This window comes from Buceros rhinoceros, unplaced genomic scaffold (assembly GCF_000710305.1).
Source record: "Buceros rhinoceros silvestris isolate BGI_N320 unplaced genomic scaffold, ASM71030v1 scaffold4645, whole genome shotgun sequence".
Lineage (NCBI taxonomy): Eukaryota > Metazoa > Chordata > Aves > Bucerotiformes > Bucerotidae > Buceros > Buceros rhinoceros.
In genome coordinates, this window is record NW_010412136.1 from 571 (window position 1) to 15,698 (window position 15,128).

A 15,128-nucleotide genomic window follows, 5' to 3' on the forward strand; every position below is an offset into this window, starting at 1 on the left:
TTAATGAAGATTTCCCTTAGAATGTGAGCATACCAGATTTTTTAAAACAAATGATGAGGGATCAAGGCCTGTGTTATAACAGAAAGGGATAGCAATGCCAGTAATCTAGGAATACATCTTGTACTGACAAAATATTTGTTCTTTGGGTATGAGTTTTACAGTTCCCGAATCAGAGATGGTATACAAGAATCATATTTTTAGCCAACATTTCGTATTTATCAAACATTCGAGTGTAGGTGTAGTCCAATTACTGCATTCTCTTGATGTCCACCGGGGACTATGACGTGCAAAGGTGCAATCTCTGGCTGAGGGAGTCCATAAGCTCAAGACTGCTGGAAGAACCAGGCAGATAGCACTATATATAGTTTACACATATAAATAGGGTTTTATATATATATATATGTACACATATACATGTATATATACACATATACATGTGTACATATACATATACATGTATATATGTGTGTATATATATATATATATATATATCACTATACAGCTTGCCATGCTACCCTCCACACACTTACAAGGCATTTTCAGGGACTAAATACTGGATTACACGGGGTTTTGATGTCAACCTTTACAGGCTTCCTCTACTTTTGTTTACAGAAAAATAATTATAAAAGATTTCATGTAGTTCCCCTAATATTCCAGCATAAGTCAATATTTGAATTCTTGTTATGACTTTGTTTTGTTTACAAATGGTTTTCTACACAATGGAGGTGCAGAAAATCATGTATTGTGTTTACGATATCATTTATACATTTTTGGTAATGCATTCTGAGAATTCATTAGGACACATGGGTGGATAATTCTCGTTTAAAGTAGAATAGTTGTTAAGCAACTTTAAAATTTAATTTGAACTCTTTGCTGCATTTCATTATGAGGTTATTTCATAATTACTCAGCAGGTCCTAGGTATTTACTAATACAGAAGTGACAGTACATGATACTGCTGAATTATAACTGCACAGCTGGAGAAGATACTTAGAGAAATAAAGAACAGATAAACGTATCATTTAAAAAGCATCAGGGGAAAACTCAGCATTGAGCATCCTTTCCCCCCCCTACTCCCCCCTTCACACCTGTAAATAACGCTACAGAATTCAGCACAGTTGACTGTCTTCTAACAACTTAAGCAGCTGACCAGATAGAACCATTTGGTTTTTTACTGATGCAACTTACAGGAATTGGGATATTAGTACTTGGAAAAAAGCTGTGCCCCTAATGAAGGGAAAGATGGGCAATCTGCTACAACTGGCCCTGTACTCAGTGTGCTGAATTTAGTGCCGTGATTCACCAGGATGGGGTAGAATTGTTCTCAAATTACACTGCAACACACTACTTTTCTTGGGAAAAAAAAACCCTCCTAAACCTACAATTCCTTTTGTCTGAGTAATACCTGCATTGCACAAACTCCCAAGTTCTGCCATGAAAAATGAAGATACCACTATCAATCAAGGCTGTTTAAATAAAACAGCAGTATGTTACTACCTCTCAGAGAGATAAAGACATTATTGTCATTACGCAGACATTATTTGTGCACTCATCCACAGAAGTACAGTTTATTTGAACACCTCCAGACACAAGAAATTAAATTTCAATGGAATACTTATGAGAAAATAATGATTTGCTGTGCCTTCCTTTCTCTTTTTGAGTAGAAAAATTCAACAGCAAACACAGTGAAGATACTAAAGCTTCTCAAAATAAGCAATTTCGTCCAATTATTTTGCATGTCTTGGTCGGTATCTTTAATCAGTGTAAATATGTATGTTTTTCATTTTTAGCTTCTCCTGCAGCCAAACTGGGCTTTCTGCAATCACTTACTCTTTTTCAGCATTCCGGACAGCTTTGAGTTTTCCTTTTTTTCTCCTCTTTTTGTTTATTATTCTTTACTCTTCCTAACAAAGCCACGGTCTGATTCATGGAAGAAAACTGAGGATACAGGAAGTTTTTTCTCATTGTGATATTCAGAGTTCAACTTCTTATCTGCCTTCCCTTCTGTTTTTCAGCCTGTTTTCCTTCTGCTGGTTCCAAAGGATGCCTGTTGCTACTCATCGGCAGCACTGCGGCTGTGGCTGGGCTTTCACACACATTAAGCACACATATGCAGCTCTCCATGACCCTCCCCCTATTTCTTTGCACCCCTGCACCACATTTCCTCCTTTGTACCTCAGGGAACGGATTCAAGCTAACATCCAATCCAACCACGGAAGAGAAATTTTAAGCGGGCAGCACTATGGTGCTGGTTTTGATAATTTTTAAGCCAGCACAAAGGCGACAGTGTGCAAGAGTGAAAACAGGAGCAGAAAGGGTCTAGAAGCTTCTTTTAATGGCCAAGCTGGTTCATGTATATCTAAAGCAAATGCAGAACGACTACATGAAATGATTAGTTCCTTAATTCTTTTTCAGTCAGCAGAATTCCACCTAAATCTTAAGGCAGAATACCGACACTATTTTATTAACCAGGGTTATTACACAGCTTCTGCAAAACAGTTCAAGCATCCTTATACCAGTAACACAATGTCCAACAACCATCAGGCTGTCCCTGTTGTATCACAAGTATTACAGCTGCACCGAACCTGTCCCCCATAAAACCTACACAAACTCACTTTCTGTGACTGCAAGGCTTCAGGTTACCCCAGACATCTGAATGGCTGGCAAGCTTCTTCCGTAGAACAAACATGAGGTTTTTGCTTCCAACAATATGCTGGTTGAGAAAGTACTGAACAAAAAAAAAAAAAACCAAAAAAACCCACAGCAGCCTTAAACTTTGACGCACAAATTTTACTCTGGGATATGTTAAGGAGAACTCACAGATGAGTTCTGCTGTAGGAGGGTCCTACAAAAAATGTTCCTAACACTTGCTCTATGCGCACCACCAGCACAACATCAAACACACAGTATGTGTAAAGAACGTTGTTTCCTTGCCTAGAACAGCAGCCTCAGTTTAAACACATTTTCCTACTGAAACCAAATCAAATTAAAACTAGCAAATGATGCTTGGTGTTTAAAATGTTGTTTTAGTCAATCTTTTGCTTTTTTTCCTCTACTTAAGTAAAGAAACATCTTGCTACAAAACACTTCCTTTAAGACTCCTGACTTTTTCTTCAGCCACCCCTTCGTTTTCCAGTAACAAATCCTCCTCCTCTAACAACCTCTTACAATCCCAAAGTCAGAAATACAGACCCACCATTTTCCAGTATCAGACCAACACAAAATCTTAGCTGATAAAATATTAAAACATGCCTCTGTCACGATAAAAAATGCTTTTGCTTACTTCCATCACAGAACATATTTATTAAACTTTTAAATCCTTGGAGTAATACAATATGAACAAACTGAATGTATTTCTCAGGAAGATCTAAAGTGGTAAATTACACTGAAAAAATAATAGCAGATTTTTAGATTCAAAACTATGCATTTCACAAAATAATGAGTCTTCATAAATAATGTTGAACCATGCACTTAAATCAGGTTGTTAAGATTATCAAAACATTAGTATTTTTTCTTATCACACATTTTCATGTATCTGCAGCTGAAAAAAACTTTTTAAAAGAAAGCTTCCCTCTACAAAGAAGAGGCAACAGAGGCTGTAACATTTAACTCCTCTGTATAAGACAGTGGTTTTGTAGGAGTTCCATAAATACACAGTACAGTGTTGAAGCATATCACATTCTGTGTCACAAGAATAAATTACTGTTAGAAAAATGTATTTAAAATGGTTAAATACATAGCCGTGACACATTTTGTGTATTTGCTTCTGCCTATGTAGCCTGATAAACTCTGTTCACACACAGATAAATAGTTTTGACTATTCACAACCACTTCAATTTTTAATTTTTGCACATGAACCCAGGGCCTAATTTACTGCTTATTTTAAAGGCTGCTACAAAGATACCATTCGAGCAAACTAATTCCCAGTTCTGTTTTTCAAACGGCAGAAATGGAAGAATGATCACTGCACCAGAAGTTCCAAATGCAATTGGGAAAAGACTTGTCACCTAATTGGTATTACCTGACAGAAGAAAACCAGACTTGGTTTTCCATGCGTCACATGATTAATCACCTAACACTACCAATACTAGAGACAGTAGGTACAGTATTTTGCTGGACACAGAGGATTATTTCACACCATTCTCTCTTATTTTACATTTAAAAAGATTCTAACCTATGTTCTACAACACTAGTATTAGAAAATTAGAAGATTGTAAGTAAAAGCTAATGATGTTGTTATTGAAAACATCATGTAGCATCAATCTCACGTGCTTTCCTGAATAGCAGGAGTCCCTATAGGTAATATAGTCCATTTTGGCTTTGCCTGCACTGTTGAATGTGATCATATCACAGTATTTAACAGCTGATACCTGTCAGCTTTATATCTGACCACTTACAAAAAGTAAAACTTACTTACTTCGATGTTCTTCCCACCTTAACATATATTTTAAAGTTATTTTATATAGACCCTTGCTGCACATACGCTTGGCAGCATAGCCTTAGCAACTCAAGAGTAATTTTCATGGATATTTGCATTTACCACTCCGTAAATAAAAGGTCACGGGGAATACCCATGTGTTTTGACAAAAATTAATCTATTGAATGATTATTTAAATTACAAGTAGATCTTTATTTACACCTTCTATTTAATGGCATTTTCGAGTTTGGAGAAACTGTATGAAGGCAATTACACTAATAGCTGGTACCAGGGGGTAAATTACCTAAGCATGTGCTTAGGTAGCCAGCAGTGCTGGGGCTGCTAAGTCTGTTTTTCTTTACAATAAAAGCCAGATCTGTGGTTAAACAGCGATAATGCTTGTTCACATTTTATATATACTACAAATCTGTTAAATGATGATTGTATTGTAATTGTAAATATTAAAAGAAATTGTCCTAAATGGAGAAAAGTCAGTTGTGAATATTTAGCTTGTAATTACATTTATTTCCTAAGTGCTATTGGTGGGAATAAAACATTTCCTCTTAATTATCATAAATCACACTCTTTTCCATCACAGATTCTTTTAACATATGCATACTTCCACCTTAGCATTTTAAGATCTTTTTTTTTCAATCCAGGAGAATGCTTCACGGACGTTGTGATCCTGGCGGTACTTTAAAAGTGAAATCGGACTGTCATCTGCTGCAGTTAATGCCACCATTGCCTCATACTCGTCCTGTAATTATCAACACCATTAAAGAAAACCCTTCACCCTTTATGCAGAAATAGTAATTGGCACTTTTTTTTTCCCCCTGTAGCAAAGGCTGTTCTTCTCCAAGGACAAACTCAAAATACCAATGATGCAAACACAATGAAGATACTTAACACATCAGGGTGGTCTATACCAGCTAAGTTAACTTTACAGGCTCTCTGTGCAGTCTGTGCAAGGAGTTATGTGCTTCTAAAAAGGCTAAATTGCTGGGCAGGGAGAGGCTCAATGCTGGAAAGAAGCTTTAAGAACTGCATGTCTCCCAGTTCCCACCTCCACCTACAGATAAGGTGCTAATAGAGCCGAAAATTCGATGCTTTCAGCCACTTGGATTGAAATTCCTACTGCTCTTTCAGCAGCAGAATTGAGGCAAATTTCTCTTTTTTTCTTTTTTTCTTTTTTTTTCTTTCCCCACAATAACTTTGAGAGAGCTCTCTCAGGAAACAGGGAATTACCCTTGTCCTGGAAGGCCTCCTATCTGTAACTCATTCTCTGAATGCCTCTCTCAGTTCACCTCTGGTTCACGCTGTTTTACTGATACAGATGGAATTCAGGAAGCCTGCCTTTTGCTCTTATATTAATAGAACCTTGTTGAAATCAATTACAATTTTTTTCCTTGAAAATGGTGTAAAAATCCAGATTCTTTTTTTTTTAGTATTAATCTGCCACAAAATGAGTATTGTACAGTCAAACAAGTTCTTGCACATCCACACTGCCAATATAATAAAAGGTATTAAACTATTTTAAAGCCATCATTAACTGTGACTTGCATTACAATATGAAACCTAGGAGACAGTCTTTCTCTCAGACAACTTACCGAGGCAATAGATAACAAAGGCAGCAGGTGATCCATGAGCAGATGACAGGAAAAGCTCTGTGGAACCTGACACTCATAAATAAGAATGACCTGAAGGTGGAAATGCTGAGGGCACTCCTGGCTGCAGCGATATTGACATTGTGGTGTTTTGAATGCTCAGAGAAGAGAGCAAGTTGAATTACACATCTCTGACCTTTGGGAGATCCAACTTCAGCTTATTTAGGGTTCTGCTAGGATCCAGTGGGAGACTGCCCAGGTCGGCAGAAGGACCAGGGCAGTGGGTTGTTTTCTAGGATAACCTCTTTGAAGCACACAAGAACTGGACAGTGCAGAAAACCAGGATGATGTGTCCGGATGCCTGCAGAGGTGGGTAGGCAACCCCTGAGCTCAGATGTGAACAAGTAAGTACACAGAGGGCGTTCCAGGAAGACTATAGGGATACTGGTGACGCATATAAGAATGAGAAGGGCAACAAACAGGGCTTTTGTAAGTGCATCAGGAGCAGAAGACTGAGGAAAATGGGAGTGGTTGTTCAGTGAGAGAGGGTACCCACTGGGTCCAAAGGACATGGGAAGGACTGGAACCCTCAATGCCCTTTTTCACCTTGTTTTTTGCTGGTTAAGTTCTGCTTTCTGGCTTCCCATTTCCCTGAACCTACGAACAGGATCGGCATAGCAGTACAACCTACTGCCGGGGACGGGGCCAGGAGGGCAACGATCCCTACCAGCAAACCATGACACATCGAAGAGTCGGTGGCCCCTGGCACAGCCGACCCCGGCACAGGACCGTGCTGTGCCTGCCCAGAGCAGCTGTGGGTAAGAACGGAGGACTGATGATGAGGAATGCAGACATGCTCAAGTGACTTGCAGCTGGGGTGTCGAAAAAAACACGTATCGTTCTAACTGTCGCTTTGCTTTTTGCGCTGAACGAGTAGATATCTGTGTTTAGGTAATGTAGGCTTGTGAAGGACTCGGAGGCAGCTTATCGAACATGCTTGAGATTGTTGCCCTGCTGTGGAAAACTACACCTGCAAGTATCCTTGATACGCAGGAGAAAGCAGCTTGTTTGGAAGATTTTTTGCTCTAGCAAGCCTGGAGCTCCATGGCACCTGCATCCCCACTTGAGTGCCTCCACCCGGATGCTGCTGTAGAGATCCGCCGGTTCACGAGGGACTGAGAAGAAATCTGCTCTTTGCATTTCATCTGTGTTTTGTGACTGTCCCTGTGACTGACCCGTGGGCCACGCAAATCCCTTGGCCGCAGGATAAGCTGCGGTAGCGCATGGTGCCAGAGGAGCTGTGGTACCAGAGTGTGCTGCCTGCCTGGCCTTGCCTTTACCCAAGTATTAACTCTAATAGCTAGAATTTAAAATGGTTCTTCACGGAGCCTAAGCTCTTACTAATCTCTTACTGAGATTGTATGTACCAGCACCTCCTAATGACAATGGCGAACATCACCCTGCAGACCACTCCTGATGGGAGCAGACAGGGTGCTGCAGAGGGTGCTGGCTCACGTCACCACAAGGCCACTCTCAACGACATTGCAGAAGTCACAGCAATCAGAAGATCCCAGACACACCAGGGAGGGGCAGGAGGAAGGAAAGGAAAGCAAGCAGTCAGTGCTGGAGAACCGGTACTGCGTGGGCTGGACGCAGGGACTGTTAGAAACCGCCTCAGGTTCAAATTCCTACATCTTAGCAGAAATAATCCCGTGCAACAGAACCGGTTGGGAGCTGGTTAGAAAGCTTTACCGAGTAAGGCCTGTGTGTCCTGGTGGACAGGTTGAACAAAAGTCAGCACTGTGACCTTGCAGCTGCCAGAACAAGAGCAGCAAGCAGGTCCCAGAAGCGAGCCGCCTCCTGTGAAATTTCAGCATTTGTGAGACCACGCGTGGAGTACCGTGTCCTGTCCAGAGGTCTCTAGGCACAAGAAAGCTGCTGACACAGTGAAGCAGGTGAGCAGCAGACAGATGCTGAGGTGGTCAGGGAGCTGGAGCACATCCCCGGAGAGGATGAGAGAACTAAATGTTCAGCCCTAAGAGAAGGCTAAGGATCAAAGCAAGACGAGTTCTGACAGCAACACGCAGCAATTTCAGCTAGTTAGTAAACAGGAAAAAATCCTTAAGAAAAAAGATTAAAAAGCAACACACTGATATGAAAGTACGCTACATATGCATTTAGATGAGAATCTCATTCACAGGAAGCTTCTACCTCTTACATTGAATTAGAGTTGCAATGTCACGCTGCCCTTAGCCTCATTTGCTGTCACTACTGTTGGTATACTCTTCCTTCTAGGACCATAATGCAGAGAACTGGATCTGAAATGAGAGGAGCTGGTTAAAGTCCTTTTTGCCCTTTTCTCACCGACAAATACATTTAAGTTTGCTTTCCACCAAGTCCTGTATTACAAATCACTCTTCCCTCCCTATAGCAAAAAGCTTAACATTTCTACCTTTTTAGTCTAAACAGAAACACTTGACATTATTTTAGCAAGACATAACAAAATAGGGCTTTACATAGAACCAAATGTCACGTTTACTCTTCTATCTAATCATGTTTCACACTCAGCTACTGTGAAGCCTTCTCCTATTGATATGACCTGAAACAGGCAATTCCTTTAGCCACAGCACTGAAACGGTACAGCACACCGTTTAAGAAATCCCTTAACAATTGTGATACTTTAAGATGACATTACCTCGACTAGCTGTTGCTTCCTGAGGACACTGCCTTCACTCCACAAGGAGGAAGTTGCTGGGTTATAATGACACGCATTATTGAGGCCAAAGTAGTCTCCAATAAGATTAGCTTAGTCCCCAAGCTGTTCTTGCCAGCCCAGTTTATTTGGAAGCCTGCCACATTCTTTGGTCTAGCCACTAACTTGTTCTACAGTTTGAGAGTGAATACCTTTAAAGAAAGTAGTGTGTGCAAAGCTTCTGAGAACTTTCTTTTATCTGTTACCTTGCTTTAGCAACAGAGCTTTTAAATGGGATACTCTGATGCAGCCACCTGGCACCACCAACACAGCAAGTTTATCGTTTTCATTCTCCTTAATAACTGTAAGAAAGGCAGGAAGAGGTAACTTTCATCATTAATACAAAAACATTCATGTCATTGTGTGAGAACATTGTAGGTTTTGTACTCTAAAGTTGAATTAGTTGGAAGTTTCCATTGTGATCTGCCAGGAAAAAAAAATGCAGTTTATTCTTTCCTTTTAATCTGAAAACATTTCTGAAGAACACAGCTACTGGAACTGCGCACAGATACACTGCAGGTGCAGAAGCCTACTTAGCAGCAACGTTAGCAAGGAAAAGGGAGTTTGTAAAATAGCACAGTTGACAGAAGGAGCAGGAACTCTCTGGCTTTCTGCTCGAAGGTCACTCGTAAGAGCAGGCTGTCGTGACAATCGCCTTGAGCAGCTCATACGGAATTCAGTTGCGCTCTCCAGCAGCAGCGTGGCCACACCTCTGCTCCACATCACTACCACGATAGCTGGGGTTGCAGCCTGTTCTCTGAATTCAGCCTTTCAGAACCCTGATTACCTGAAGGACTGCGACACGTGCCACTGTTGGGCACTCTGAGGCAATATACGCACACGATACAAAACACACCACACAGGAGTGCAAGACATAATGGAGAAAGCGGTTCTGCAGGCCAGTAAAGTGGGTAAGGCATGAACCAATGACTGGCACACATAGCCACACATGCCATTTTCTGCTTGGCATACTGATCTTAACTAAGCACGCTTTCTCGTAACCACTTTATTTAATTCGTTTTCTTGTCTGAAAAACTATACAATACTTTCCATTAATTCTAAAAGGTTAAACACACATTTGGAATCATTATATGCCTGCAAATTGTACTGAAGTATCTGCAGAACAGTCGAGCTCTTAAACAGCTAGCAGTACTGAGATTTGCCTTCTTGCTTGCACTGGAGAACAGGCACAGGAGCAGCTTTCCAGGAAGAAAATCCTGGAAAATGAAGACAAGAACAATGCGGGGAGAAGTCAGACAAATAACAGTGATAACAGTGCCTTTAAGGGGGAGCAGGATTGTGGGAAGAGGACAGAAGACACAAGAACTTCTAGTGGGGATGACTAAACCTTGACACAAATGCAGAAAAAGCGGGGCAGGTGGCTTCGCTAGTGGAAACAAAGACAACACTTATTTTGATTGCATATTTTGAATGACATTCCTGTTGCTTTGCATGAGTAGGGTAACATCTGTGGATTATTTGTTAAGCTTGAACTTTACAACAGTATAGGTTTTATGCAGGCAAAAGCTTTTGCTGTTACAGTTCTAAATGATGCACAGTTCCCAATAGCCTCAGAAAATAAACCCAAAGATGACTCAGGGGCTTAAGGTTTGCTCTGGTTCTGATCGGTGGGGAGGGAAGGGAGAGGAGTAGCAGGAAAGGGCCAGGGGAATATAAGCATTTCTAAGCTATACAAAATAAAACCTAAAAAACTTTATGGCTTGAGCCTGAAAAAGCTCAATATTCCCCTTCCTCCACCTTGTTCCATTTTTAGCTTACTTAGCAAATTACCTCTAGTTTTTCTTAAGTCACTTGCAGTCTCAAAGGATGCTTCTCAGCTGGGGACAAGGCAGTAGAGCAATAACAACAGTCCAACGGTATAACAGCCATTGTTAGAGAAAAAAAGGCTGTGACAAAACAGATACTGACAGCCCAATTGAAAAACCCCTCTCCTGGCGACTAAATTTACATCTTTGCAACGGCTATCAACACTGCACAGACTTCTATCGTTGTTCCACCACCCCAGCAGGATTTTAATTCCTCTGATTTCAAATTAAAAAAACAACCAACCAACCAAACAAAAAAAAAAAAAAAAAAAAAAAAAAAAAAAAAAAAAAAAAAAAAAAAAAAAAAAAAAAGAGAAGGGAAAAGGATGGGAAGAGAGAAGGAAAAAAAAACCCCACACCATTTCTGATACTCTATACACTCAGCAAAGTGTATATTTTTCTTTTAAAGTGACCAAACAGCTTCCATGAAATTTTAAATTAAAACTTTAATACATTTTTTATACATTCTAAAAGCAGAAACAATTTAAAAAATCAAAATTAAGACCAACAATTAAATATACATTAACAACAGGTTTGTAGTGCAAGTATTTGACTACTCAGTGAAGATTAGACAAGTAATCATAAGAGTTGATGAATACAGTCACCTGTGGGTTCAAAACTATTAGCAATGATTAACATTAACATGACAAAAAATAGATTCCCCATATGTTAGAGTAATTCCTTTCTGTTAATAGAAGAGTTTAAAATATTCGGCGTTTTGTCAGAATTTTTAAAATGTACAGCTTTTAATCTCATGTATGTAGAGGGTTGTTGGGTTTTTTCCCTGCATCTGAACATTCAGATGCACACACTTCAGGTTCTTGCCCACTGACCACGTATTCAAGTTTTCAGGCTGGCATAGTCAGAAGTGACTGTATTTTAATAATAATTCTCTTTTTAAATTTACTCAACCACTTTGCTGCAAGAAAAGACTGATAGTCTCCTACAGCTACCTTTTAAAAACCAAGTAAGTAATCATCCTTGAAAGAGCAGAACAAGATGGTTTGTTCGCTGATACCCATTTCATGACAAATTCTGCTACTCCAGGTCACCAGTCAAGGACACGGAGGATTTTGCAGAATGAAAAAGACATGAGTATTTTAAATCAAGACAGAAGCACTTGAAAGTTTATTTCAATATCATCACCATAAGAAACAAGTTTTGCTAAGTTTCACTCCAAGTCTTCTCCTCTCACCTTCCCATTATTTTTCTTGATAAAAGACATACCTCTTAACTTTAAAATTTAACTTTCAACAGTCCTTTGGGGGAAATCATGATATACAGACTGCAGACTTCTTGATATACAGACTGCAATTTGCACACGTTATTTATTCAAGCGTTTCTTCAATTGTTCTAGATGCCTTGCATCAGCATCCTGAAGAATTAATACAGTGGCTTTAGACTGAAGTGGATTAAATACGATAGTCATCACACAACAGAGATCTATCAGTTGTTTTTGACATTTCTCTAAACCATCCTTAAGCTTCAGATGTGAAGATGGATCCTTTTTCAGCCTATTCATTTCAGGCACTGAAAAGCCAATCAAACTTGTTAGAATATCATCAGCAAAATCTACCTCAAGATAAGCTGAACCATCTGAAATTTTAGCCTTTATACCCCAGCACCCATTGCTGCTTGTGAGGTTTCCGGTGAGAGTAACAATAAAACACTTCACTTTCACAATTGTAACAGCTTCCGGTTTTTTCGCAAGGAGAAGGGAAATATATGTGAAAGGTGGAGAATCTAAATCTAAATGTGCCTCTACTGCTCTGCAAGGAAAGATCTGTGAATCATGCTTCTGCTCATCTGCTTCTGGATCTGTTTTTGAGGACAACAGAGCATCACTGTTTAACAGCCTGCTGTCACAAGTCTGCTGGGATTTACACCTGCTATCATCTAGGTCTGTATCATTCTGCCTTTCTTCAGGAGGATTTTCCAAAGAAAAATTTGGAGAACTATGTGTCTGAGGTACACTCTTATCCTGGAAGAAACCACTCATACTATTTCCATGTGTATCAAATAGTGTTCTGCCAAAGGTCCTTTGCTTGCTGGTAGCTTCTGCAGTTTTCTCTCTTTCATCTGCATCACCTTTATCGCAAGTGCCATTTAAAGAGGAATTGCAGGAGCTTCTAGAGGTATGTGGAAGTCTCTCAGTAATTAAACCTACGTTGCTGTTTGTGACCACTGGCGGCAGCTCTTCCAGCTCTCTTTGCATCTCTTCTTCCAGAATAAAGTCATCTTCTAAAGGAAAGTCATTTAAAAAGCCATCAACATGCTCTATGGGAGGTGAAACTTGTTCATCTGAATGAGCCAAAGGACTTCCAGGTTCCTGTAGCAAAACATTTCCGTTGCGTGCATTCAGTGAACTTGAGGTTGTACTAAAATTGTTACTTCTACTGCAGTATCCGCTTTCTAAAGATGCTTCATTGTCTAAAGTAAATTCAGTATTTTCATCAAGACTGGCTAAAAGCTCTTCATCCGAAGGGCCTGGATTTTGTTCCAATTCATTCACAGGCCTTGAAATTATTTGGTTGTGACCAGCTTGTCCAACAGAATTAGGGTTTTCAGTTTCTCCAATTAACCTAGCAAGGACTCTTTCCTGAGAATACTCCTCCAGAAGAGCATCTACTTCACCCCCCAAGAGTTTTACATTTTCTGGTTTAAGCAGAAGGATTCCGAGACGATAAGCAATATTACCCTGTATTGTGATTTTTGTTCCAGGAGGAAGATTATTGCAGAGGACAGGCACTGGCTGATACTCCATGCCCTGAATTTGATGTATCCCATCAGTTAGCTGCAGCATCAGCATTCGAGTAGGCTTTGCTTCCCAAGGCTTCTGGAATGCCTGAGTACTGGCTGTTACTTCTTCATTTACAGTATTTTTCCCTCTAAGCTTCTGTAACTGGGAATATGCTGGCTGGCTAACATCAACCAGTGAATCAATCTGTATGGAGTAGAAGCCTGACAACTCTCCTTTGGGCGCATCTAAGATGCAGTCAGGCAAAATGGGATATTCCAAATCTCTTAGATCGGTAAGAAGCCATTGCTCAAATACCTGCCTGTTCATCTGAGCTTGACTTAAGTTGCTACCGCTATTTTCTTCCTGGATCCAACTAATACATGCTTCCAGCCACGTCAAAGGAACCTTAACATGCCATGTGGATGAAAGCCAAGCTTCCACTCTTGCTGCAGTGTTAGATGTAGACATTTTCTTTTAAGTTAAGACAGTGAGAGCCCTAGAACAAAACCCAAAAAAGACGTATTTACTTTTCTGACAACAGCTAAAGTTACAAAAAGCCTCTTGCTAGTATTATATATATTATTGAATGTCAGTTCAAAGTTCTACTGTTCTGACAACTCAGAAGCAATTTAAATTTAAAAACCAGTTCTACAGATACTAAAAATAAACATGCATTCCCAATATTTAAAGTCTCAATCAGCATAAAAAGTATGTGCAGTTTACTCATGAGGAGTATCAGGAAAGTATGGAGTCTTCTACAAGCAACCCTGCTCAGTGACTTCTCTTCTGCTGATTTAATTAGAAACATATAACTGAAATCCTTTTGTTATGGATGGAAAGTGAGTGAGAAAAAAACCAAACACACGCCCACAGAAATAAGATTGTTATATACATGTCCTCTATTTTTTTTGGTTTTATTTCTGTGGGTGCTGCTGTTAACACCTGGTTTACTTTAGAAATTGACCTGAAAAATTATTCTCTCATTTTGTCAGTGCTGTCAGGAACAGAAGTAAGAGACCCCATCTAAAACTGAATCAAGCTGATATCTGTTAGCACTTGTCTTAAACAATTGAAACATTGCTGTTATCTACACACCCAGCCCAGAGTTTGGCTACAACAGCATCAAGTCTTAGCAGTCATCATCTCAGGAACATCAGTGGTAATAAGCTCTAGCTTCTTGTTAGTTCAGGAAGTAGCCATGCACATGAGGAATAGAATAGAATAGAATTTCCAACTCAAAGGAATCTACAATGATCATCTAGTCCAACTGCTTGACCAATTCAGGGCTGAACAGAAGTCAAAGCATATTATTAAGCATGTTATCCAAATGTTTCTTAAACGCTGACAGGCTTGGGGCATCAACCACCTCTCTAGGAAGCCTGTTTCAGTGTTTGACCACCCTCTCAGTGAAGAAATGCTTCCTCACGTCCAGTCTATCCTTCCCTGGTGCATCTTTAAACCATTCCCATGCACCCTATCATCAAATCCCACAGAGAAGAGATCGGCACCTCCCTCTCCATCTCCCCTCCTCAGGAAGCTGTAGGGAGCAGTGAGGTCACCTCTCAGCCTCCTTTTCTCCATGTTAGACAAACCGAGAGTCCTCAGCCGCTCCTCACAGGACATGCCCCCCAGCCCTTCCTCCAGCTGGACACATTCAAGGACCTCCACACCCTGTCTAAACTGTGGGGCCCAGAACTAAACACAATTTTCAAGGTTCGCACCACACCATCACTAAGCGCAGTGGGATAATCACCTCTAGTGACTGGCTGTTGTGCTGTGTTTGATACACC

The 15,128-nt window shown here is 40.2% G+C and overlaps 1 protein-coding gene across 1 annotated transcript; it reads right to left on the reverse strand.

Moving 5' to 3' along the window:
* Positions 1 to 11,922: 11,922 nt before the first annotated feature.
* RMI1 (RecQ mediated genome instability 1) lies at positions 11,923 to 13,811 on the reverse strand. Its single transcript, XM_010136255.1, has one exon. The coding sequence runs from the start codon at positions 13,804 to 13,806 to the stop codon at positions 11,923 to 11,925; it is 1,884 nt and encodes a 627-aa protein (XP_010134557.1). The 5' UTR covers positions 13,807 to 13,811.
* Positions 13,812 to 15,128: the final 1,317 nt, after the last annotated feature.